We start from the raw sequence: 24,885 nt of genomic DNA, 5'->3' as shown, positions 1-24,885 counted from the left end.
ATTAGGATGATCTCTCTGCTGCATCATTTTTAAGCCATATACTGCTTTGTGTCAAACTAATGAATGCATCACTTATAAAAACATCATCAAACAATTGTAGTGAACACAAAATAAATCACTAACCAAATCTACAAAATCCAACTCACTTTAAAGAATCAAAAGCATTAAGTTTAACTGAAATTCATCATTTCTGTGAGGGACAACCCCCCACTACATCTCCAAGCAAGGAACTGTACCACTGCAACTTGCAAAAGGATGGAACAAATAGGTGAACTGAACAGGTACATTGGGCAGGAATGAATGGGTCATAAGACTCTTGCCTAGCCTAGGGATGCCTGGCCTTCATCAGCAAAAGAACAGATGGGTCAACTGGGCAAAAACAGTAGAGCTATTGGGCATACCCTACTGAGAAGCAAAGATGTGGACTGTGATTATATAACAGGCATATAAAACAGCAGCGAAAAGCTTCTCAGGAGTTGCACAAGATGGAGACACTGATGCTTTACTTACCAACCACATTTTCTAACTTCAAGATAAAACAAATTCTTTTGGGTTAAAATGTAGGACAGAGAGTACAATGTGGACACATTACATGTTAGTCCTTATTTTCACCTTACAGTGATGAGTATTATCATGGATTATGGATGGTTTCATAAAGACAACTGAAAGCAATAAAAGCAGACATGGACTTACATATGGGATAGGAGTGGCCTATGTCCTACAGACCCCATCAACTGGAGAAATCTGTATAAGGACTTACAGATATGACATGCAACACAAAAACAAAACATCAGAGTTAAGAAGTGAGAGTGATCTGGACAACTATCCCTGAACAAATGATGAAAAAATTCACAAAATCTGCAGCAAAATTACTCCTCTGTGGTATCACAGATAACATGAAATGTATTTCATTACTTACGAGTTGTATTATGAACACATACTACAAATTTTCTCTGGTAATATTTTAGGACTAAAGCAACATAAATGGAATACTTACAGGACTGTAAACTTCATCTGAGGTATGACGTACTACCCACCAATCCGATGTCCACTCCCAAGCATTCCCTATCATGTTGTAAAGGCCATAAGCATTTGGAGGGAAGGCTGTGACCTGCAAATATTAGAAAAACAGAAGTTCAAAATGTTACCTTACCGGAAGAAATTGTTCAATATTTAAGTTCAGCATCATTAAAAGCTAATATACTCAAAAATATTTCTACAAAAATGTGTACCTTTTCTTCATTTGTTCCTGTACTTCAGTTTACTTTACAGTACATCAAGAAAGAAGTGTGTAAAATATGTGCATATTCATTACTTTTTGTAACAGGTAATGGGTAATACTGGGTGATTTCAACTATCCTGCCATTAACTGGGAAAACTACTCGTGTACCAACACCTTTGCCCAACAGTTCTTGGAATTCATAAATTCCAATGCCCTGGATCAACTAATCCTTAGTCCCACCAGGGGTTCCAATATTCTAGACCTGGTCATTACCAACATGGTAAATCAACGCTCCACACTTATGGTCACCCCCTTGTTGGTCAGGTCTAACCATAAGCTAATCACCCTTGACATCCACCCCCAAGTAAGGAAACCTCCATAAAAGATTTCTCCAAATCCAACTTCATGCTACTCAAGTCAGAAGTGACAAACTTCATGACACCCATGCAGATGGGAACTGAAAGTTCGACTGCTGAATCCTACACTAAGGCACTGTATGAGCACATCCACTCATGCATGAATCATGCCATCCTCAACAGAACCAAGAAGCTCTCCTCCAAAAAAAGAAAGCCAATCTGGTAGTCCCTTGCCATAAACAAACTTTACAACAAAAGGAAGAAACTGTTGCAGAAAAGCAGAAAATCTCAGGATGCAAAAAACTCCATTATCACCTCAGTAAGAAGTTAAGATCCCTCATAAAATCCTCCAAAGCTAGTTACGAAAATAAAATTGCCAATGATTCCAAAGAAAATCAAACGGCATTCTATAGCTATGTCAAGAATTCAAATGGCAATGCTCAGATCTGCTCTGAGCTACAACAGAATGGCATTAAATATACTGATCCCAAGGATATTGCCAATATCCTGGCAGATCGATTCAGTGCAAACTTCAACCCCCTCTCACCACCTAAAGGGTCCATCTCAATACCGAAAGATTGCCAAATTCCGGTAATAACAGCCACACAGGTAAAAAATGCACCATCCAAAGCTAAGAATACAGCATCCATGGGACCAGATGACATCCCAGGCTGTGTACTACATGAAATACAAAATGAACTGGCACCTCACCTAAGTGTCATGTTTAATCATAGCCTCACCTCAGGCTTCATGCCCACTGAGTGGCGCACAGCTACAGTTATCCCACTCCACAAGGGGGGATCTACCTTGGATCTTGGGAACTACCGCCTCATCAGTCTGACGAGCCTGATCTGCAAGGCCATGGAGCGTACTATCATGGAACTTATAAACAAAGACATTGGCAAACTTCAAACACTGGACCCCATGCAATTTGGGTTCGTGAAGGGCCGATCTTGTCTCCTGAACCTGATTGACTTTTTCGAATCAGTCTCCTGAGCCGTGGACAAGGGTAAGGTGGTACAGCCTATCTGGACCTCGCCAAGGCCTTCGACACCATCCCCCCACTCTGGAACCATACTCGATGGGTTGCCAACTGGCTTACTGACAGAACCCACACTGTAAAAGTAGCCAACTCCAAATCCAGCTCCAGACAATTGACAAGTGGAGTACCTCAGGGTTCAGTCCTGGGACCGCTCTTGTTTGGCATCTACTTCTCTGAAGTACAGGCCAACACTAAGAGACTCTGGCTAACAAAGTTTGCAGATGACTGCAAATTGGTAGCCATTACTGAATCCCCAAATGATGTGGATATTCTACAAAAGGGACTTACAGAAACAGATGCTTGGTGCCACAGCCATAAGCTCAAGCTCAATGCCAAGAAATGTATAGTTATCCCCTTTGGGAAAAAACATGTACCCATGAATTACCACATAGGTGGCAATACATTAAACACCGAAAGTGTGATAAGAGACTTAGGGACACAAGTGGACAGTGGTCTTACCTTTGATAACCACATCGCCACGACAGTCAGGAAATCCTTCTATGTGGCACACCTCATTACTAAGAGATTTTCATCCAGAAAAAAGGAGGTTATTGTCCCACTGTACTCATCCCTCATTAGACCCATTATAGAATACAATGCCTTGTTTGGTATGTACCTCTCAAGACATCTGCAACAACTGGAAAGGCTGCAGAAATACCTCACTAAAAGAATCACAGGCCTAAAGCAGATGCCCTATGCTGACCATCTAAAAAAACTCCACCTATACTCAGTCACATATTGTCTACTCAGAGGGGACCTCTGCTTAACATACAAGGCCATGTCAAACCCAGAGCTGTTGGACATACTACACTTAAAGAAATCCCAATCCCTCAGAGAAACACACACTCCGGGGGTCTAAACCTTGTCATCACAATGAACAAAACATGCTGGAGGGATAGGTTCCTGACCCAGAGACACCCCAGACTCTGGAATAGACTGCCCATACATGTCAAGCAGAGCGCCTCTTTGGCCCTCTTCAAAAGGAACCTTGATGATTGGATGGGAGATAGGAAATTCATCCTGGGGGTCACGTCAATCACCCTGCTAGACAGGGGTCCAGGGAAGTAAATAGTGTGGGAAGAAATAGCCAGGGAATTGTTATGGCTAGGCTTGTATATGCCCTAGGGCAGATAGCCTTGTACATACCTATGAAAAAGGATGCATCAGTTGATTGACTGAAGAAACTATATGCTTATGTGAAGGCACTGTCACTTCAGAGCTACCTGGCATTTCAAGTGCTGAACCAAGGTGGATGAAATACATGGGGTGTGGAGGTCAAAGAAATCTTAAAGACCATGAGGGTAATTATGCATCATCATCGGTGGACATGAATGAATCCTAACAGCGAGGAGGTGCAATACAACTCTAAGCTACATTATAACTCGCCTAGGTATTATGTGTCTTCAGATTCAAATTATTTCATTTCAGGATGTTGTAGTTTACATTACTTCTTTCTCTGAAAACATGCAGGAGGGATAGCTTCCTGACCCAGAGACTCCCCAGACTCTGGCATAGACTGCCCATACATGTCAAGCTGAGCGCCTCTTTGGCCCTCTTCAAAAGGAACCTTGATGACTGGATGGAAGATAGGAAATTCACCCCGGGGATCATGTCAGTCACCCTGCTAGACAGGGGTCCAGGGAAGTAAATACTGTGGGAAGAAATAGCCAGGGAATTGTTATGGCTAGGCTTATATAGGCCCCAACCTATAAACCTATGAAGATTATTGTATTATCTGCTGTTACTGCCTCAAATTGAAGATATCCTGGAGTTGTGTGTTATGTTTTCTTTTAATACTGTTTGATGATATAAATATATCGTAAACATTTTATAGTACAAATTACTTAACATCTATCTCACCTAAACTGTCCACACAGATTACAAAGCCAGAAATATGTGGTTATCACTGCCAGCAATGTTGTAAAAATTCTATTTTCACCACCAAGCCCCTTCCATCACCTCAACTGTCTACACACAGCCAAAAGATTATCAAACATTTCTGGCTAATTATCACCAACTGCCAACCTTATTTTTAAAATAATACACTAACTTACCTTTCTAGTTTCTAGTAGCCGACAACTGCAGAATGTCCCCTATTTTATTTCAAGTAGTAAACATATAAAAAATACTTCCTTCAGGCATGCCTTTGTGGCAAGATTTGACTGCTACCAGGTCTGTACTCCCATAACCTCACAACATTTAAAAATGTGATTTACATTAAATTGAGCTGAGCTCCACCACCTGGATCAAACGATGCTCCCGGGTTCATTTTCTTACTTTTTTGAGGCAGGGTATTTATTTTTTTAGAGCAAAGAAACATTGCTCTAAAAAATAAATAAACCGGGAAACAGCACCCCTGCAAGAATGCCAAGCAATGGTGCCCTAAGCAATCACCTGATTTGCCTACTCATAAAGTCGGCCATGACATTGATGGTTTCCCCCTTCTTCCCTCAATGCCTACATTTTTGAAGGGGTCTATCAAAAAAGTGTTGAGGGCAGGTTACAGTGTAAGATCAAGAAGGAGCTTTGGAATATGGCTGATGACTGACAGGTCCACAAGGGGCAAAAAAAATATTGGAATTAAATTCAGATGTGTCTACTTCTTGTATAAATGAGTAAGTTTTCTAGAAAACCCTTTTTTGTTTTGCAAACCTGCATCTTTTTTTTTTAATTTATAATTCCAAGACGGTAGTACAGGCTGATTTGGAGTAGGTCTCAACTGTTTTTTTTTTCTGTGGTTTAATGGAGTTGGCCATCCTTTGTCACAACACACATGTGGTAATGAGGTACCAGTAGTAGTACTAGGAATCAGCAAAAACAACCTCAAATGCTTTTCTGAAATCAGTCTGGCTGTGTTTCTTTTGGAGAGTTTTCACTCTTCTTCCTTATTTTTTACGTTTTACAGCGACTAATTAAAAAGCATTCTTTATTAAATAATAAACTCTTTTTACTTATATTTTTATTTTTCACTTTTTAGTTTTTAAGTAAAATTCAACAGACAACAGTAACTGTGTATTTATCAAGATTTATTAACAGTAATCAATCAGTGTTACCCTAAATGTTTACTGACTGAGTGGTTGAGGAAGGTAAGTGGGAAGTCAGCCTCGCAAGCAACACCAACATGCAGTGGGAAACGATCATTATACAATACACAGTACCTCAGCACCCTGGACAGCTCAGTGGTGAACAGGCAAGAGAATCAAGATCCATCGAGAAATGTGACAGAACCACAGAGGGACACAGCCGCAAAGCCAATTTCAATAAAAAAACATTCTAATAATAACAAAAATAACAACTCTATGCAAAAGATGGTTATGGGTACACTATTCCACCAGTTTCACTGGGAATTGTATTAGGTAATGAAACTGTAGGGGGACAGTCATGGTGTACTACCAAGAACTTGTAATGGGGGTGAAGTAAGGTGAGACTGTGTACTGGTAAAGAAAGGGGGTAAGAGAAGATGTGAGCAGACAGAGTGATATTCACAGTCTTACATAGGTAATACGGTGCACCTCCTTAACATGCACAGTTGAATCTGCATTCCTGAGGTGCCTTCCATAACAGGGATGTGCATGCAGGCACTGAACAGACTATTATTTGTAAGACCGAACCAAATCTTAGATGACATGTGCTATCAATCCACCTCCAGGCATGCATCTATAAAGTCCCTCATGTTACATTTTAGGGAAGAAGCACCACAATTCCTGTCAGATATGCTGGGCAGATGATGCACAGATGTATCACTTACAGTAGTGAACAGTGGCAGCACAGCTAAATCATGTATAGACACTGCTCACTAAAACAAATACCACCTCAAATAAACACTAAAACATAATGTTTTGGAGAAGGAGTGATTTCCCTCAACTTCTACCCAGGATGTTTTACTTCTGTACCACCAGTCTAAAATAATCAACTTGGTGAGTAAACAACTAAGAGAATGCTGCATTTAAGAGACACATAAAAAGTCCATGCAACATCGGTCTTTAGAAAAACATAAATGGTACTTTGCAATGGGTGTCATTAAGTACATCTACGAAACTTTGATCTTCAGTTCAATGGTGTGTGTGCATACATATGCACAGACACAAAACTGAAAATTATCTTCAAGGGCATAACTGAAGTTAACTTGTTTTATGCACTCCATTCTCATCTAGCACACTGATTTATACAGACGCGCGCGTACACACACACACACACACACACACACACACACACACACCTAAATAGCTTTTTTATAGATTTAATCATATGAACTTCTGTACACACTGAAAAATACAGCACCATTTTGGGAAGTCTCTCACCTCAGCTGCTTAAAATACATAGCTCAGATGCTATCATGGTCATCGCTGTCGTATCTACAGATGCAGTTTGCTCATACAGTGAGCCAGAGTCATTTTCTGATTTTAGTATCTACAAAGAATACAAGCATAATGGCATCTGAAATTATCAAGCATGCTTAATGTGTGGCAAACACCTGTTGATTCTAAACAGATTTCAAAATATATGAAGACAGACCACTAAGCATCAACTCCATAAGAGGAAGGGTGATAGAAAGGAGTCTGATATGTTGATATATTATGTTGTAGGAAATAGAATTGGGAATACCAGCCAGCATGGCTTTACAATAAAAATATCATACCAGATAAACTACAAATTTTGACTAACTGAACTGAATAATTATGAGAAGGGGGCAGGTATATGTGCTTTTTCAGGATTTTAGCTAGGAAACCTAAACTTCCACAAAGGAGGCTAGTGGCAAAGGTAAGAAGGGGAGAATCAAGGGATAGCAAAGTGTGTGTGTGTGTGTGTATGCGTGGTGGGGGACTGGTTGGACGAGAAAAAACATAAAATTATGAGTTGCAGGGGAAGTTGTCAGTAGAATGGTTGGTGACCAAATGTTTATTTCAATACCAGGTACTTTGGAATTATGGAAGTAACAATTTTAGGTGGCAAGAGAATATGCAGACTGCAGGAATAAGGTTATCAGGATAAACAGGAGAAAGACCTGGCAACTCTAACTGTGGCCAGAATGGACCAAAAAAAAAAAGTGAAAAGACAGAGTCAATGAGCAACAGGATGTTGAGCTGAACAGCAGGGGAACACAGAATAATATGCTAATCTGTTGAACTTTGGGGAGACCGCACTTGGGATATTGCATACTGCTCTGGAACTTGTTCACGGACAATGGATAGGACAAGCAGGAAGTACTCCAAAAAGTACTATGATTAGTAAATGGGATGGAAGGGACAGCCGCTGAGGAAAGGCTGAAGAAACCAAGAATGTAAACAACTGAATTAAGGCAGGAGACTGGGGATATAACATACATATATACAAAAGTTATATGTGGCACAGTGAACAGGTACAGTCCGAAAGGAATTACAAAGTGAAGGACTGCAAAGAAATGAACGTGAGAGAGGAGTGCCTATGGTCAGAGTGAGAAGATTCCTCTACATGCACAGCATTTCTAAAAGGTGAACTGAAGCAGCAGAGAGGGTTACAAAATGTAGCTAACTGCTAGCTGTAAGGGAAGAGAGAAAGACAGAAGAAGGATGTGGTGGTAACTGTGAGCCTTGCTACAGCACACAAGTAGATGTAGTAACTGCTGGCTTCTGTCAGCATATTTCTATGTTGATAGGAGTGAATAAAAGTGATCCTAACGGACTAAAAGTATAGAGGTATAATAGCTTGGTTTTTGCTCATTCTGCATTAATGAAGCCTTTCCAAATGACATGCAGGCATGACATCAGACATACTGATAGAAGACTAGTAAAAATAACACTCAGTCTGATGACTATTAGTAAAGCGTGCCAATAAAAAAATCAAAGGACTTGAATCCTTCAACTATCTGATAGATTAGCACAACTTTCCTTATACTCGGTAGTCTACATGCTGTTCTGAAGGGACCTATCTCTCGCTTTGAGTCATGGAACCCAAATCCTATTTGACCTTCTAATTTTTTGCAAAACCAGTGGCACTAAAACACCTGCACTAGGGACCTAAATCTAAACTAATAAATAAATAAATAAGATTCACTGGAGAGAATTCCTACCTAAATGTAGTCCCAGCCTATGAATAAATAAACCGATACTAGTGGTCAAGCAATGTACCACTCTGGATACATTTAAGGTTAATCTTTATGACTGGGTGGGTAAATGTTTATTTAAACCAGGGTTATCATGTACAACACTGCTTGATTTGGGGAGGTGCCACTGGTTTTGCAAAAATAGAAAAGTTCAAAAGAATTTATCTCAAAAGAGATAAGTCACTCACTTCTTTAAACATGTAGACTACCAGTGCATGGAAAGGGTGGCACAAATTTTTAAGCATGTCTGCTTAAAGTACATGACTAGGCATCTTATGGTCCTTGTGATTAGCATTGTTCTTATGCAATTAATATATAGTTCAACAGCAGTATTACATCATAGTTTCATTTTATAACTGCAATTGTCCTACTTCCCCAACATCACCTGACAAGGAAAATATCAGGTATCACCAATTAAACCAGTCACATCTAGCTAACTTCAAAATACACAGTGAAAGTATTTTGATATCTAAGCAGCAAGTTCTAGACCTGCATAGGGTCTGGAAGACATTTTTCAGGATAGGGGTTTCCTAGTCCAAAGTTAATAAGATCCATATCTCAAGAAGATGCAGAATATATATATGAAGGCATAATCACTTACAGGCCAGTCTGCATGAAACCATATGGATTATCTGAGAGGATTTTATCAACTTTTTAGTAGATAAATTGTTTAAACCACATACTGTACTATGTGGGAGGGAATATGCTTCTTTCAATATAAAAACTACTGACACAGCTGATGTTGCTTTGAGGGTCAGTCAAACACTTTGGCTAGGTATATTCTAAGTGTGAAATCAAGAATGTGCAACTACTGTGTGAATAACTTAAAAAACAAAAAAGAGATAACACCGCTGTCACTGCTTAAAACGCATTTAAGCAGTAACAGCGGTGTCATCTCTTTTGTTTTTAAGCTTTTCAAGTGATTTTGGTGTACTGTGTGAATAACCATAACACAAAGTATATACATTCTACAGTAATCCAAAACTGCTGACTGCAAGACACTTTGAACCCTTACTGGCCATGCATGCACTTGTTACTTCATACATGGAGCAGCTACCGAGTCTTCTCAAGGTAACTTTCATACATCCACAAGAGAATTCAAAGTCTAATGAGTTTTAGCCTAAAAGCATGCATATGTTAATTTCTTTGGTAACTGAGCGGCTGATGCCACCAAATGAACCCCTTTTCAGCTACAACCTGGAAAAGTACAAAACGGTAATATAGTTAGGAAATGCATGTAAAGGCTATTTTCCATTTTAACTATCATGCCTGTGCAAGATATGTATCTTCTTTATACTACTAGATGCCCTTAGCTCTTGCACTGGTGGCACATTTAGTCCTTTTAATTACTAAATTTGAATTAAAGTTTGATATTAAAAAAATACAATATCCCTAACATCTTAAATCTAGCAAAGCAATTATTTATTATTTTGTTAGATGATAATCAATACAGGTGGAAAGATTATGCACAAAAGGGGAACAATGTGTTGCACAAATATAAATATAAAACACACATGTCACAGGTGGGTGACATGTTTTTGTACATGCATTTTGAGATCACTCATGACATGCAGAGCAAGCAGTTGAAGACACACTATCAAGTAAAGTTTAATAAATAATGGATTTTACATATTTTGAGAGTTTGACATTTGCATGCAAAAGACTAGTCCAAAACTTATTTGCAGAGGTTTGATACTCATAAATCTACTTCTTATTCATGGCACTGCAGGGTTGGCTGACTAAGACAGCTCAAAGTGTGGATTTCCTGGAAAATGACCTGTAGCAGTTCAAATCTGTCAAGTCTAATGGCCTTCATGCCGAATTAGCAAGTGGTAGTTATATGTTCCATCAGATTCCTTACACCACCCAGAAAAATATTTCTTTAAAAGGGCAACAGGGTCAGCTTGACAGGTCTCAGCTCAAACATGTTTGTGGAGTTTTGGCTGACTGAGACCATAAAAGAGTGACTGGTATGGACAAGGAAATGGGTTCTTTGTCTACGGTAGGAAGTTTCTGTCATACGAAACTGGTGGGGGCACAGGTATGGAAGGCATGGAAAGACTACTAGTGGAAGGATTTCCAAAACTGAAGTGTTATTTTGCATGCCTCCATGATCTGACCTGGATGCATGTCCTGGGATACCTATGGCTACTATGACCTCAGGTACCAATACAGATGTCTAGAGTACTGTTACAGCCACAGTGTAAATACAGCTGCAATTAGATATATAATATCTGATACAACATAGCAATATCCATTAAGTATAAATATCCCACATTCGTGGGTAAGAGTGCTTAAAAATGTATAATATACACCCTACACTGACTGGCTACATTACAGTGACCATGAAAAAGTGGCAGACCACTTTGAAATTAAGCCATGATAAAGGACAAATTATCATCATCCCAGGGATAGAAATTCAAAGTGGGATATTCCAGGGTGACTCTGTCACCATTGCTATTATGCCTTGCCCTTAACCCATTAAGCTGTCTACTTAACAGCTTAGGACATGGCTATAATTTGGCTCCTAGAAAATAAAGTCTAAAGCCTTCTCATCTTCTCTTTGTCAACAATTTGAAAATGTATAGCTCATCAGATGAGGAACTGAAAGCACAACTGCAAGTTGTCAAAACTTTTTAAGATGACATAAGAATGTTATTTGGTCTTGAGATATGTGCAAAAGCAACCTTTAAAGAAGGAAAACTGCAATACCAGGAAAACATCAGTTTGGGACAAGAATGTGATATAAAAGAACTCGAGCAAAAGGGAGTGTATAAATATTTGGGAATTGATGAAGGATCAGCAACAAAACATGAACAAATGCGAACAAAACTTAGTAAGGAATACTTCAGAAGACTTAAATTAATCCTGAAAATGGTGTTGACATATAGGAACAAAATCCAAGCTATAATCCAATTTGTTCTTCCTGTCCTAACTTACAGTTTTGGAGTGATTGACTGACCCCAAAATGTGTTGGATAGATTAGATATTAAAACAAGAAGGATGCTTCATGCTCACCAGATGATCTATAAAAATCAGTGCATACCAAGATTATATATATCCCCCATTCTGAAAGAGGGATGGGCTTCCTCGAAATTGATTACATGTATAGATCTGCAATCGTGGGACTCCACACATATCTGCTGATCTCACAAGACCCAAATGTTGTGAAAGTTTTGAAATATGAGGAGAATAAATCTAAGATGACTTCTCTGCTTAATTTAGCAGAAGCTTATTGGCAACAAGCAGGAATGGAAATCAAACCAGAATTACATAAACATCAGGCAGCAAGTGAATGTGCCAAAAAATAAAAGAAAGAATGTAAGTTGAAGGACCAGATGAAAAGGCAACAAATGTGGAAAACGCATAAATATAGTTGCGAGTACAGAAAACTTCTGGAAGAACCTCATGTTGATCAGGAATGAACCCAGGAATGGTTAAAGAGAGGTGAATTCAAACCAAGAGATGAAAGGTTAATATTGGAGGCTCAAGATAGTGGGCTACGTACACATTGGTTTACCAAGTCCATTGAACATGTGGGAGAGAGAGACAAATGTAGGTTTTGTAAAACAGAATTGGAAACAGTCGCACACCTCGTTGCTGGTTGCGACATAATAATGGCAGATGGACTGTATACTGAAAGGCATAATAATGTGGCAAGACTGTTGCACTTGGGATTGTGCAAACATTATGATACTGAAGTGGCTGAAAAACACTGGAAACATAAGCCACAAAGCATCATAGAAAAAGATGAAGTTTATATCACATGGGATTACCCATTACCAACAGTTTAAAAGATAGATGCTAGAAACTGGATATAGTGGTCCAAGAAAATAAGACAAAAGTAGCATTGATCAACAAAATCACTGCACCCACTGACTACAGTGTCTTGCGTACAGAGAGACAGAAAGTCATAAAATATCAGGATCTGCAGGCAGAAAAGAGAGCAATGTGGAAGAAAGATACCCAGACAGTTCCAATAGTAGCAGGAGCAACAGGTCTTATAAAAAAGAATCTGCAATTGTATTTAGTTATGTTACAATCCATGTAACCCCATACGAATTGCAGGAGTCGTCATTACTGGGCACATTGTAGGCGCTGCGAGGAACACTTTTGGCTGACATCAAAGATTGAAACAAAACTAATTTCATGAACTTTAATCGTACTCTGACTTAGGAATGGGGTCCATTCCCATCATAGTATTAGAAACCCAAAAGATTTGGAGAAATTAAAAAATAGAAAAAAGCTGTGCAACACAGCTGCTAAAATAAACTAAACGTGATCCTCAGGCAAAGTGACCTACAAAGAAAAAAGATGATACATATCCAGATATACAATGGTAATATGGTGCCTTGCTTGTTCAACAGTCTGGCTGCTACAGTGGCGGATTTAGGCACTGGCACATGGATGCATGCCACCCCCTTTTTAAAGCTTTTCTTTGAGGTAAAAAAAAAAAAAAAAAAAAAGAAATGCACTGCACTGTGCTTTTGTTAAAATCAGAACCACCAGAATGGTATGTGTTCATTTCAACTTTTTTTTTTTTTAATTTTTATGTGAAAGGCATATCAGAGATGCAATTGGAGGTTGCAGTCAGGTGATCTATACAATGCTCCTCCAATTGCATCTCCACTGTAGTTGCGTGAAAGTGCGTTTGGTCACAGCAAGGATTTAGTAGATGGTGAAACAGGCTGTATGTTTTCAGACTAGCACCAAACTGCACAGTTGATTGACATCCCATTAAATCATTCAAGGAGATCTGCTGCAGTGAGTGTGGAGTAGTGTTCAGATTCAGAAAACGTGAGGTAATTTTTTTTTTTCTTAAAGGGAGATTATCAAAGTTGGGTGTCTTTTTTTTTTTTTTTTTTTTTTTTAAATCCCAATAGATAGTATATTATAAGGGTGATACCTAGTTCTTACTTCCTCATTTGTTTTCTTGTACTAGCTTTTAGCAGTTTTGTTCTTCAGAGCGTCCCGTGTTGACTGTATTTCACTAATCCCTCCCACAATCTGATGTCACCATTTTGCCATCCTACCTCCTCATCTTCTAATTAAGTATGCACTTCAATGACAGTCCCAGTATTGCTTTTATTCTGCTGGGAAAGTGCACACTGGACTGATGTTTGTTCTGTTGTGTCTTGCTGTTGCAGGTATTTAAGTATTTGAGCATCTTGAACTGTCCAGCATTTTTTTTTAAATCTAACAGGGAACCTTGGTCGGAAAAGCATTACTTGTGGTTTGCCATTCTTGTAGAATCTATACACTGACTCTTACTCAACAACTTGTCAAATAAATAAATATTAATTAAAAATACATATTTATATAGTGAAGCAGAACAAAGTACTGCTGTAATTGTTATTAAAATCAGTGGTTGTCACTCGCGATTATTCTAATCTGCTAAAACTTTACTGCCTATGCATTCAGATGCAGTGCACACTTCTAAGCAGGTTTATGACCATATTTGTTGATATGTTTGACCTTACTGGTGATTTACATTTTATATCACACATAAATGGAAGGACATCATCTGACTCTCCTGCATAACGAACTTTTTAAAGCTGTCATTTCAAGAAAATGCAAAATAAATGCTTTTATCAGGGTGCTGAATTGTACAGGTTGCACCTCCCTCAGCTAAACCATTATATTCATTCTCCCCACATTAACTACATATTTGGATAATGAATGTCCTTTTTTAGGTATAGGACTGATGCCATTATAGAAGTGATAAAGGAGACCATGCTGTTTCCCAGGAACTGCCACAGAGAACCACATTAATTTTCTCTGTTTCCACTGAAGCCTAATCTAGGGGGTTGAGTACTGTGTGTCTGCCTCTGGTAGACTTTATATACATATATAAAATGTATATAAATTATATATATATATATATATATATATATATATATATATATATATATATATATATATATATCTATGGATCTAGGACTATTGAAGGAAAGTTCAATAGTCCGAATCCACAATCACCAAATACACTTTAACGAAAGTGCTTTTACCGAAAAAGCGCTTTCATTAAAGTGCGTTAAAAAAAACAATAAATCTACTTTTATGCAGGGAAGCAAGCCTCTCTGCATCCCTCATGTGGGGGGCTGTACCCCTCACACCCCCCTACTTTAATATTCTCAGTCCAAGATCGCACTACAGTGAGGAAAAGGGAATATTCCCTTATCCGCACCGTAGTACGATCTCCGCAACAGTCATTCCCCCCACGACTCCCTCTAGCACCAGGCATACTTCCGCGAAAGTACTTTTTCGGTAAAAAGCACTTTCGCGGACGTATGCCCGGCTGTTTGTGCTTCGGTGAAAAGTTCCTTCGGGGATCAGTACCGATCCCATACATATATATATATATATATATATATATATATATATATATATATATATATATATGTATATATACACACACACACACACATATACATATATATATTTAAATTTATTTTATGTCAGCATTAATCATTTAATATAATTTTTATAACACAGACTTGATTCTTTGACAAGTGCTATCCCTTGGTATGTGATAGTGAAATGTTGTAATTAATTCTATTTTATTTCATGTTTGCTTTTGGTAGATTGCTCACAAGTAATAGCAGATATTACTTCTAATAGAACCTTTGCTGAGAGGTGTAGTTATGGTAACTAAATCACCATTAGCTTGTGTAACACACAGCACGGTCCACAGATACTGCCATGTAGATAAATGTGTGTGAGCTGTATCTAGGTGATCTGATACCTTGGCAGTTCCCCATACTGTGTGAGCTGTATCTAGGTGATCTGATACCTTGGCAGTTCCCCATACTGTGTGAGCTGTATCTAGGTGATCTGATACCTTGGCAGTTCCCCATACTGTGTGAGCTGTATCTAGGTGATCTGATACCTTGGCAGTTCCCCATACTGCTGCCTGCCTCAACCTAAAGTTGAGGGGCAACAAAAAGTAAAATTAAAAATCACTGTCATTACAACTGTTGCAAGTCCCTTGCTACAATCATAAAATCCCTTGCTACAGGCAACCCAGCATCAAAATTAATTTAAAAAGCCCCACTATCACATGGCTTTGCAGTCACACCCAACTGGCAACTGCCAATCATGCCCCGTAACAGCTTGTGCACAGGGCAGCACCCCCCCCCCCCAAGTTGTGGCTCTGAAATTCAGTCATTGGTTTTAAGAGTGCCTGATGCAGACAAACAACTGGTGCCAGAGCTATGGACTAAAACTAAAAGTTAAAAATAATGCATAATAGTACTCTTTGGAAAGATGACCACCACTGGAAATTACCACATTTATAATACATCCCTAAAAGTAGATAAGTGGTCAGGGATCTGGGAAGTTTTACTGACAGTAACCTGACCTTTGACCACCACATGTCAACTGGGGTGGGAAAATTACTCTATGTCACACAACTTCTAAAGGCATGGCATCCAGGCCCAAGGAGGTCATTGTTCTGCTGTACACTTCTTACACCCTTCAGCATGTACCCGGTCCAGGCATTTGCGACAGCAGAAAAGACCAGAGAGAGTAAACTACTACTATTCAAATAGTCTGAAAGCTCTATGTGACAAAATGCTTAACAGTACCCTTTGGAAATACAGCCACCCCTAGAAATTACCACATTGATACTACACCCCTAAAAGTAGACTAGTGGTCAGGGATCTGGGAACGCCTGCTGACAGTAACCTGACTGTGTTGTACAACTTTTAAGTAAGGGCATGGCATCCAGGTCCAAGGAGGTAACTGTTCTGCTGCAGAGCACTGTCATCAAACCCATCATTGACAACAATGTATCCTTCAGCATGTACGCGACCAGGAACTTGCGACAGCTTGAGAGACCACAGAGAGTAAACAAGTCCTATGCAGACTATCTCAAAGCCCTCTCCTTTTACTCGGACTTCCACAGACTGCTGCATGGCAGTCTGTGTCTAGCCAACAAGGCATCCTCTGATCTTATACTGATGGATCTGTTGCACGTCTGCAAAACAAGTAGCAACAGAAAGTACAGTTGTGCAAGTAAACTTACCATAACATTAGATGTTCGAGTAGATCACTGTTGCAGTAGGCTAAGCTGTATGGGTTATATCCTGCACAGGTTATAAGAGCCAGCAGGATGGAAAGTAAAAAAGGTGGTGATAGGGTTGTTAGAGGGTAGAAAGGGGCAATGCAGGCAGAAATAGTGATGACTTTTTGGGCCATTATTTTTGTTGCAGATGGGCAAACCACATTTGACATATATAGGATAATGGGGAGGTTATGAAGGATGGATGCAAATAATTATACTGGTCTAACACATGAAATTTAAATTGTGGGAAGCAGAGAACCTTTGGAGTCATGGGCCTAACATGGCACTGAGATAGTGTAAGTGGAGAGGGAATAATGAGTTGTTGGTCTTGTCTAGTAAGAGATGGAGGCATAATGTAGAGCAAGTGGTGAAGCATGACCTGTGTAAGTAGTGTCAATGAGGAAAGTGGTGGGGAAATCTGAGTGATATGGGGCTAATAGATAAAATAGGCATGAATAGGGCAGACGTCCAAGATGGCTTCACATGGATCAACAGAATGAGTTCATCTCTCCCTGTGTGAAAGCAGAAACTGTGAAAAAAAGGCCCCCACAACTGTCAATATGAGTAAACAGACTCCCTGGTTAGTAATTACATTCCCTGGATGCTACCAAATAGGATTTTGGAGAACCTGAGAGAAAATAAACCAAAAGAAAACTCTGGCTGGAAAGAATCCTGCAGATATTCAGCAAAAAAACAGTTAAATTCAGCTTTGGCACATGAAATGACTTCTAGAAATTTAGAGGAAAAAATAAATCAAATGCACTCAAATGTGTTAAAATAAGTGAAACACTGAAGGAATATATAAACCGAAATAATAGATTGGAAAAGTAGAAGTATTTAGCTGAACTAATGAAACTACATAAATCAGAGGGTGAAATGAAGCAAAAGCCTGGCTGAGTATGAGGCCCTTTTTATCATTCTCTGCACATTACAATCTACACAGACACACACACACTTCCCAAATTGTATCACATTAACTAAAACGCTGAATCAAAATAATAATGAAAAAAACAGACACATTCTTGTCATACCTCTGGCATAGTACAAGGAAAGAGGAATTTCACTAAATTAGTTTGCATATGAAATATTCTAAGCTTGCTTTACTCTCCCTTGGAAAAGTTAACAGTTCTTGGTCTTGGAACAGGGAGGTGAATAACAGATGGTGCTATTTGAGGTGAAAATGGCCATATTCATTTTAACGAGATGCTAATTACACTGTTCACTGACTTAATTTTTAAAGTTTAAGATTTTAATCTGAAATTTAAAATGTATTTATTCATTGGTGTATTTCTGTATTTGAATTTGTTAATCAATATGTAATGTACTAATCACAAAGTAGCGAGTTTTAGGCCTCAGCAGGATGCAGCCTGTTGTGAAAAAAGATACTTTGATTTTTTTTTTTGATTGGTTAGGATGTGGTTAGGTATTTTCTTGTATCAGTTGAGGAATGTTTCTCACCTTCTATGGACTTTAGCATAGTTGACAATTCATAGACATAGTGGAAAGGACAATTTATCAAAATCTTTATAATTTTTTTTAAGAATGTTTAGTTTTGCTGACAACTGGTAAATCATTTATTTATTTATTATATAGGCTTAGTAGGTTTCATAAAAGGAGAATTTTAAAACTTCTGAAAGTACAGTTGTGTACACTTACACCAAAAATGTATATGTGAATTCGAGTTCTGCTGCTGTTGCATGACTGGGTTCTCCCCTGCGGCCTGCAGGGCAGTCTCTCGAGCCCAGAATCCCAGTGTGGTCCGGCGTCGGCTGTTCAGCCATGTGTTCTCCAGTTTTAGATGTCAGAAGTTCCAAAATGAGTAAGGTCCCATACCCTTTGCAAATACACCTCAGAAGAAGGGTGAAAAAGGAACCACACAAAGAATAAATAAGAGGGGACAGGAGGCAGACTGCAACAGTGAAGACACTTGAACATCTACATTTATGGTAAGTGTACACAACTGTACTATGTTCATTGTGTTTCACTGTTAAAGTCATGACTGTAGGGTAGAATCCCAAAGCAGAAAGAAAGGGAGGTGGTCATACAAGACTGCAGAAGCAAAGCCTGCCTTAGACTTAGAGTAGAGAGGTGCTTGGAAAAAGTATGCACTGAAAATGTCTTGAGGAAGGCAGCTGAAGTGGCAGCAGCTCTGGTACAGTGAGTCCTTATACTCCCTGGGATTTGCTTTCCATGGTGTGAATAGCAAAATCTGATTCCATGAGCAATCCATTTAGAAATGGTCTGTTTTGAAATGGCTTTACCTTGGGAACTTGAAGCATAAGAAACAAACAATTGCTCTAATTTCCTGATGTCCTTGGTTCTGTCCAGGTAAAAACGTAGTTGTCTGTGTACATCCAAGGAATGTAAGATCCTTTCCCCTTTATTTTGAGGAGTGGGGAAAAAAGTTGGCAAGTGAATAGTTTGATTTAAAGCCACTTTGGAAACCACCTTAGGCATGAAAGTAGGAGTAGTCCTTAAAGACACCCTGTGTCTTGATGAAAAATAATATAAGGTTCCACAGCCATAAGAGCTTGCAACTCTGAAACCCTCCTGGCAGAGGTCAGAGCTAAAAGGATGGCTGTCTTCCAAGTTAAAAACTTGAAGTCAGATGAGGCAGCAGGCTCAAAAGGAGGTAAGGTGAGCTTTTCCAAAACATAGTTGAGATCCCAAGCAGGAATGGGAGGAGATCTAGGGGGCCTTAAGTTCTTAGCTCCTCTGAGAAATTGTCTCATGAGCTGGTGGGAAAAGATAGGAGGGTCTGTATTATAATGAGCAGAAATAGCAGTATCTTTATGGAAGAGAAAGAAAGACCCTTATGTAAGAGGTCTGACAGGTAAAGTAAAATCTGAGGAATGTTAGGAAAAAGAGGATCAGAATCCTGAGCCTGCATCCAGGAACAAAATCTTTTCCATTTTCCTGCATAAGATTTTCTAGTGCTCTGGCTTCTAAAATGACATCCATAACCTGCTTGGGTAGGAGAGAATGAATCAAAGAGCCTGGATTAACCAGGCCGCCAGGCTGAGAGTTTTGACATGGGAGTGTAGAATCTGACCCTGGTGTTGGGACAGAAGGTTTGGAATCTGTGGTAAAACCCAGGGTGGCTCTAGACAAAGGTTTCTCAGTGTTGGGTACCAAAACTGTTGAGGCCAGTTTGGGGCCAGCAAGATTATCATCTTGGGCTTGTCCTGCTTCTTTAGTAATACCTGTGGAAGGGTTTCTCCAACTGAATGATAGAGCATCCCACTTTCCAAGCTAGATCGTGGAAAGTCCTGGTGCAAAAAATTTGTAGTTGATGATTGAGGTGGGATGCAAAGAGGTCTATGTGAGGACATCCCCAGACTGCTGTAATCATCTTGAATAGTCCAACATCCATTCATGTGGATCCGAAGGTTTCTGCTCAGACTGTCTGCCAGGAAGTTTTGCTTCCCTGGTAGAAAAGATTGTAAGCTAGAGCTGTGTTCCAAAGATCCAAGGCTAGTCTGCAAAGGGGTAGGAATGAGATCCCCTTGCTTGTTTATGTACCACATAACTGTGGTGTTGTCTGTCCGTATCAGTAGTTGTCCTGGTTGTAGAAGATTCCTGAAGGCCAATAGAGCTTAACATTTCCTTTAAATTGATATGCAGGTGCTTCTGATCCTTTGTCCAAAGGCCCTGCAGACAGTTGCCCCGAAAATGGGCTCCCCATGCATAATCTGAGGCGTCCGTGGTTAGAATCTGAGTGGCAGGAGGCAGACAGAAGGTTTTTCCTTTGTTTAGAGTACATGCCTTGGACCACCAAAGGAATTCCTTTTGAAGACAAGGCAGGATGGAGATCAGTATGTCTAGACTGTGACAATGCTGAGACCATACACTTTTTAGGTACCATTGTATTTTCCTCATATGTAGTCTTGCATAAGAAGGATGCAGAAGGCCATGTAACCCAGAGCCTGCAGGAATTTCCTTGCAGATAGCTGAGTTGTAGTTGCCAAGGTTTTGAAAGTTGAAGCCAGCTATAACTGTTTTTCGTATGTCAGAAATGCCATCTGGGTTGTTGTGTTTAGAAAAATGATCTGTTGTGAGGGTGTCAATTTTGACTTTTTTATGTTTACAGTGAATCCCAGGAACTTGAGAAGATTCTGAACAAACTGTAGATGCTGGAGTAAGACATCCTTGCTGTCTGCCTGAATATGACAGTCGTCCAGATAAGGGTAAATATGAATTCCCTTGAGTCTGCAATAAGATACTACTGGAGCCAGGCACTTGGTAAAGACCCAGTAGACAATCTAAAGGGCAGTGCAGATGTCTGATGGGAATGTGTAAAATGTTACCATCCATGCATTTTGGTCAGCATTGGCAGTAGCTGCTGTAGAGTAAGCATCTTGAATTTTGGTATCTTTAGAAAAGTGTTCAAGACTGACAGATCCAGAATGGGTCTCCATGAATTTTGCTTCCTGGGGACTAGAAAGAGCCTTGAGTAAAAACCTTGTCCCATCTCTGAAAGTGGAACTAGTGGCTTTCATAGCCAAGAGAGCTTCCACCTGGTTTAATGCCTCTGACCATTGATGTTTTGGAAGATCTGGCCATCCGCTTGGCCTTGGTGGGGTATGAAAATGGAATTTGTAACCTCTTGAAACCACATCCAGAACCCACTTGTCTTGGGTTATATGAGTCCATTTTAGATGAAAAAGAGAAAGTTTTCCAGGGCTTCCAGGCAAAAGTTCCTGTAGCCCAACAGAGAGTCATTGAGTCCGAGCTTGACCTGTCTTCTCCTCCCCTAGGGGTGGAAGCAGTCCACTGTCTTGGTCTGTAAGAGGCTTGAGGCCTACCTCGGGGCATCTATATCTATCCCTCTGAGGCCTGTCTGAATTGGGAAAGGACCAATTTTCAATTCCTGCTAAATCTGGGTGGCTGTACTTGTAAGAAATCTTTAACTGTTTGCATGGACTTTGCCTTGTCCTCCATCTTTTTAATCACGTCTTCAGCTTTAGATCCAAATAAAACATTATGCTGAACAGGAGCATCTAATAATTTAGCCTTTACCTGATCTGGCAAATTTTGTTCCTTTAACCAAGCATGCCTTCTAATTACTGTGCCAGAGGCAGCAGCCCTACAAGAAGCCTCCAAGGCATCAAATCCACAGCGTAAACCATGCTTCCCAACTTGTTCAGTGGCATGCAATAAGTCATGTAGTTCCTTATCATCTGCACAGGCGGAAATGGAAGTTAGCTTTTGCTTTAAAACAGACAGGAGAAATTGCTGGTATTTCAGCATATGAAACTGACAGTTTAAAGCCCTAATAGATAAAGTAGCAGAAGTGTACACTTTTTGCCCCATCTTTCTAAAGATCTAGAATCCTTCTCAGTGGGAATGGGGTTTTAGCAAGCGGCCTTAACGCCCTTAGGACTCTGAGAAATGGTTTCAGGGTCAGCAGTAGGGTTCTTGAATAAAAACTGGTGGGAATCGGGAACCCTATAGTATCTGTCTGGCTTAACAGGAGCTGGAGGAAAAGAGTCAGGAGTTAAGTTAGCCTCCAAAAAAGCATCAGCCACAATATCCAAAATAGGAGGAATAGCCAGGGGCCTATGTTGGGGAAGAAGAAGAAAATCCCTTAGTCTTTGCTTAGATTCTGTCCTTCCCAGTGGAAATGTTCCCTCATTTCATGCAAAGTTTCCCCAAAAGAAAAATCCTCAGGGGGAGAAGCTGAAGGAATGGATTCCTCAGCATCAGAATCCTCATAAAGAGGGAAAGAATATTCCTGGTCAGAAGAAGAAACATAAGCCTGATCAGAGGAGTCATAATAAACTTCCTGCCTTGGCCTTTTGTCTGGAGGGGAATGTGAACCCCTAATCATAGTAAGTAAGTCCTCCGCCATTTTAAGTAACTGTTTCTGAGACTTGGGAGCCGGATCAGAAGAGGCCTGGGTTGCAGTCTTTGATTTGGAAGGAGTCTTTGCCTTTGTCTTTGCCTTTATAAGAAGCTGAGGGTACCTGCACAGGAGCATTGTCTCCAACTGAAATATTCAAAGGCCTAGTTGGCTGAAGTCCAGTCCATTTTCTCGGTTCGAGAAATGGCCGATGACAGGGGCTGCAAAAGCGCCTCACAACCTGAAGCTGGCGTGATATCGTCTGATTTGGACCTCGGAGGTCTGTCTTTGTCATATTTTGTAATTAAAACGCCACCGAAGTAATGAAAAGCAAACGTTGATTGAATCTAGCACAAAACCGACAACTAGCTGGTCAGGGCCTAAGCAAGGAATACAGTAAGAATGAAAACCCTTATGAGGTATTTGCTTCCCACATGAAATACAATTATTAACTTTTTCTGACATCGGACTAGAGCAAAGCTTTGAGTAGGAGAAGAAAATCTGACTGAAGTTTGATTAGAAAAAATTGTCAGGAGTCAGCGAACTGCTATCACCGGCAAGAAAGACTGGAGAACATGCTGTCAGCTTTGTACTCCTGGCACTCATGGCTGAACAGCAGACTTTGGGATTCTGGCTGACCAAGGACTGTCTGCCGGCAGGGGAGAACCCTACAGTCATGACTGCAACAGTGAAACACGATGAACATCTTGATTCCAATCGAGGCAAGTGTTATAAGATATTGTCTATGTTTGGGCAGTGGACACATTTTTTTGTACAGGGTATCTAAAAATCAATCAGCTTAGTTGAGGAAGGCAGCTGCTAGCCATCTTATTCAACACAGCTGCTGGACATTACAGGTAAGTATATTCTTATGTTTCGGAGATTCTTATTTAAGCTTTGAATTAATAAAGTTGGATATAACTGATGGAGTAAATAAGCAGGAATTATATGTTTATTGCACTTTTTCTTAATGTATGTTATATTTTAAGTGAGGTTATGCTTTGTAATATGATTTTTACTTTTCCAGTTTTTACTGCACTTAGTGTGGGGAGTTTTTATTTCAGGTGCATATTTTGGTTAAGTTAGGTTGGATAGTTTCTTTCTAATAAGTTGGGTTTGTCTTAAGGTTTGTGCTTATTTGATAGCCAGTCATTGTCTCTCACTTTTCAGGAAGCTTGAACAACTATTTGCTCATTTGTGTAATTATATAAGATTTTACATCTGTGTTTGTCCTGTGTGATATGCATGTCTGTATGTCTATGTATGTACAAATAAATGTGTATTTGTGTATGTGTTAATGTTGTCACCAGAATCTTTTGTTGAACTGTTGTTTGTTGTGGTGCTGTACATCATATTAAAGTGTATAATGTGTATTATCAAATTTTAAAGGGAAAGTGGCAAAGATTCAAAGTTTAGAAAATACTGTTTTTGTAGCAGTGTATAGTCATTTTACTAAAAAAATACGTGTTTTACATTTCTTCTTTAATATCAAGGCAATTGAGTATTGTGATGATTTATGCCTTGCCATTACCCACCCTGTGCTTGCACTTCTTTTTCTAAGAATATTAGAATTAGACTAGTCAAGCCTAAGGTAAATTTATGGGTGCCCATTCAATCACCTAGGACTTGTTTCAACAATGATAGCATATTGTCAGAGGTGGGGAAGTGATGTGTGATGAATTTGTCTCTCCATTATATTTTATTTACCTGTTCGTGAAGATTTAGGTACCTTTTTCTGGCATTTGTGAACTATTAAACTTGTGGTGATACAAAAGATCTTGGACAAGTGTCTCTCTCATGCCATAGAAGGCAAAGCATTGATCTTCCTTCAAGAGTCTAAAAAAGGTACAGTGCTTCTTGTCTCTCTCTGTAACTCAGGGTCATTATACCAGAGATCTTAAGAACTTATGAATTCTAAGTAGTTGTATGATGTGTCTAGTGAGGTACATCCTGAAAGGGGTAGTGTGTTTAATTGGCCTAATAAACGCAGAATGCAGTGGCATTGCCCTCTTTAGATCTGAATGATATTCTCTTGGCAATTAACAGCACCAACTAGAAGGATTTCCTGACAACTGTATTTCACCTGATGATTGAATGAAAGGGAATTTTCAATCCCTGATTCAAGGCCCCTAACAACATTTTCATTCTGAAGTGGGGTATTGTTTTTGTTGTAGGCTGACAAGAATGGCTGCCTATTAAATGAGACAATATTGCACTTTAATGCATTTAATTTGAGCCTGTTTTCAGTACACTACTTATTGGTAAAGGGTAGGGGA

At 39.5% G+C, this 24,885-nt stretch overlaps 1 protein-coding gene across 1 annotated transcript in view; it reads right to left on the bottom strand.

The window, feature by feature from the left end:
- Positions 1-24,885, bottom strand: part of SUMF1 (sulfatase modifying factor 1) — a 1,255,299-nt gene that overhangs the window by 220,383 nt on the left and 1,010,031 nt on the right. The window contains exon 7 of the mRNA XM_044076406.1: positions 998-1,111. Coding sequence (XP_043932341.1) covers positions 998-1,111 — 114 coding nt within the window. The remainder of the gene's footprint in view (positions 1-997; positions 1,112-24,885) is intronic.

This window comes from Protopterus annectens, chromosome 7.part0 (genome assembly GCF_019279795.1).
Source record: "Protopterus annectens isolate FY-2018-M chromosome 7.part0, PAN1.0, whole genome shotgun sequence".
NCBI classification, from domain to species: Eukaryota; Metazoa; Chordata; order Ceratodontiformes; family Protopteridae; genus Protopterus; species Protopterus annectens.
Note: the sequence above shows the minus strand (reverse complement) of the source record. Positions and strands in the feature narration are given on the sequence as shown.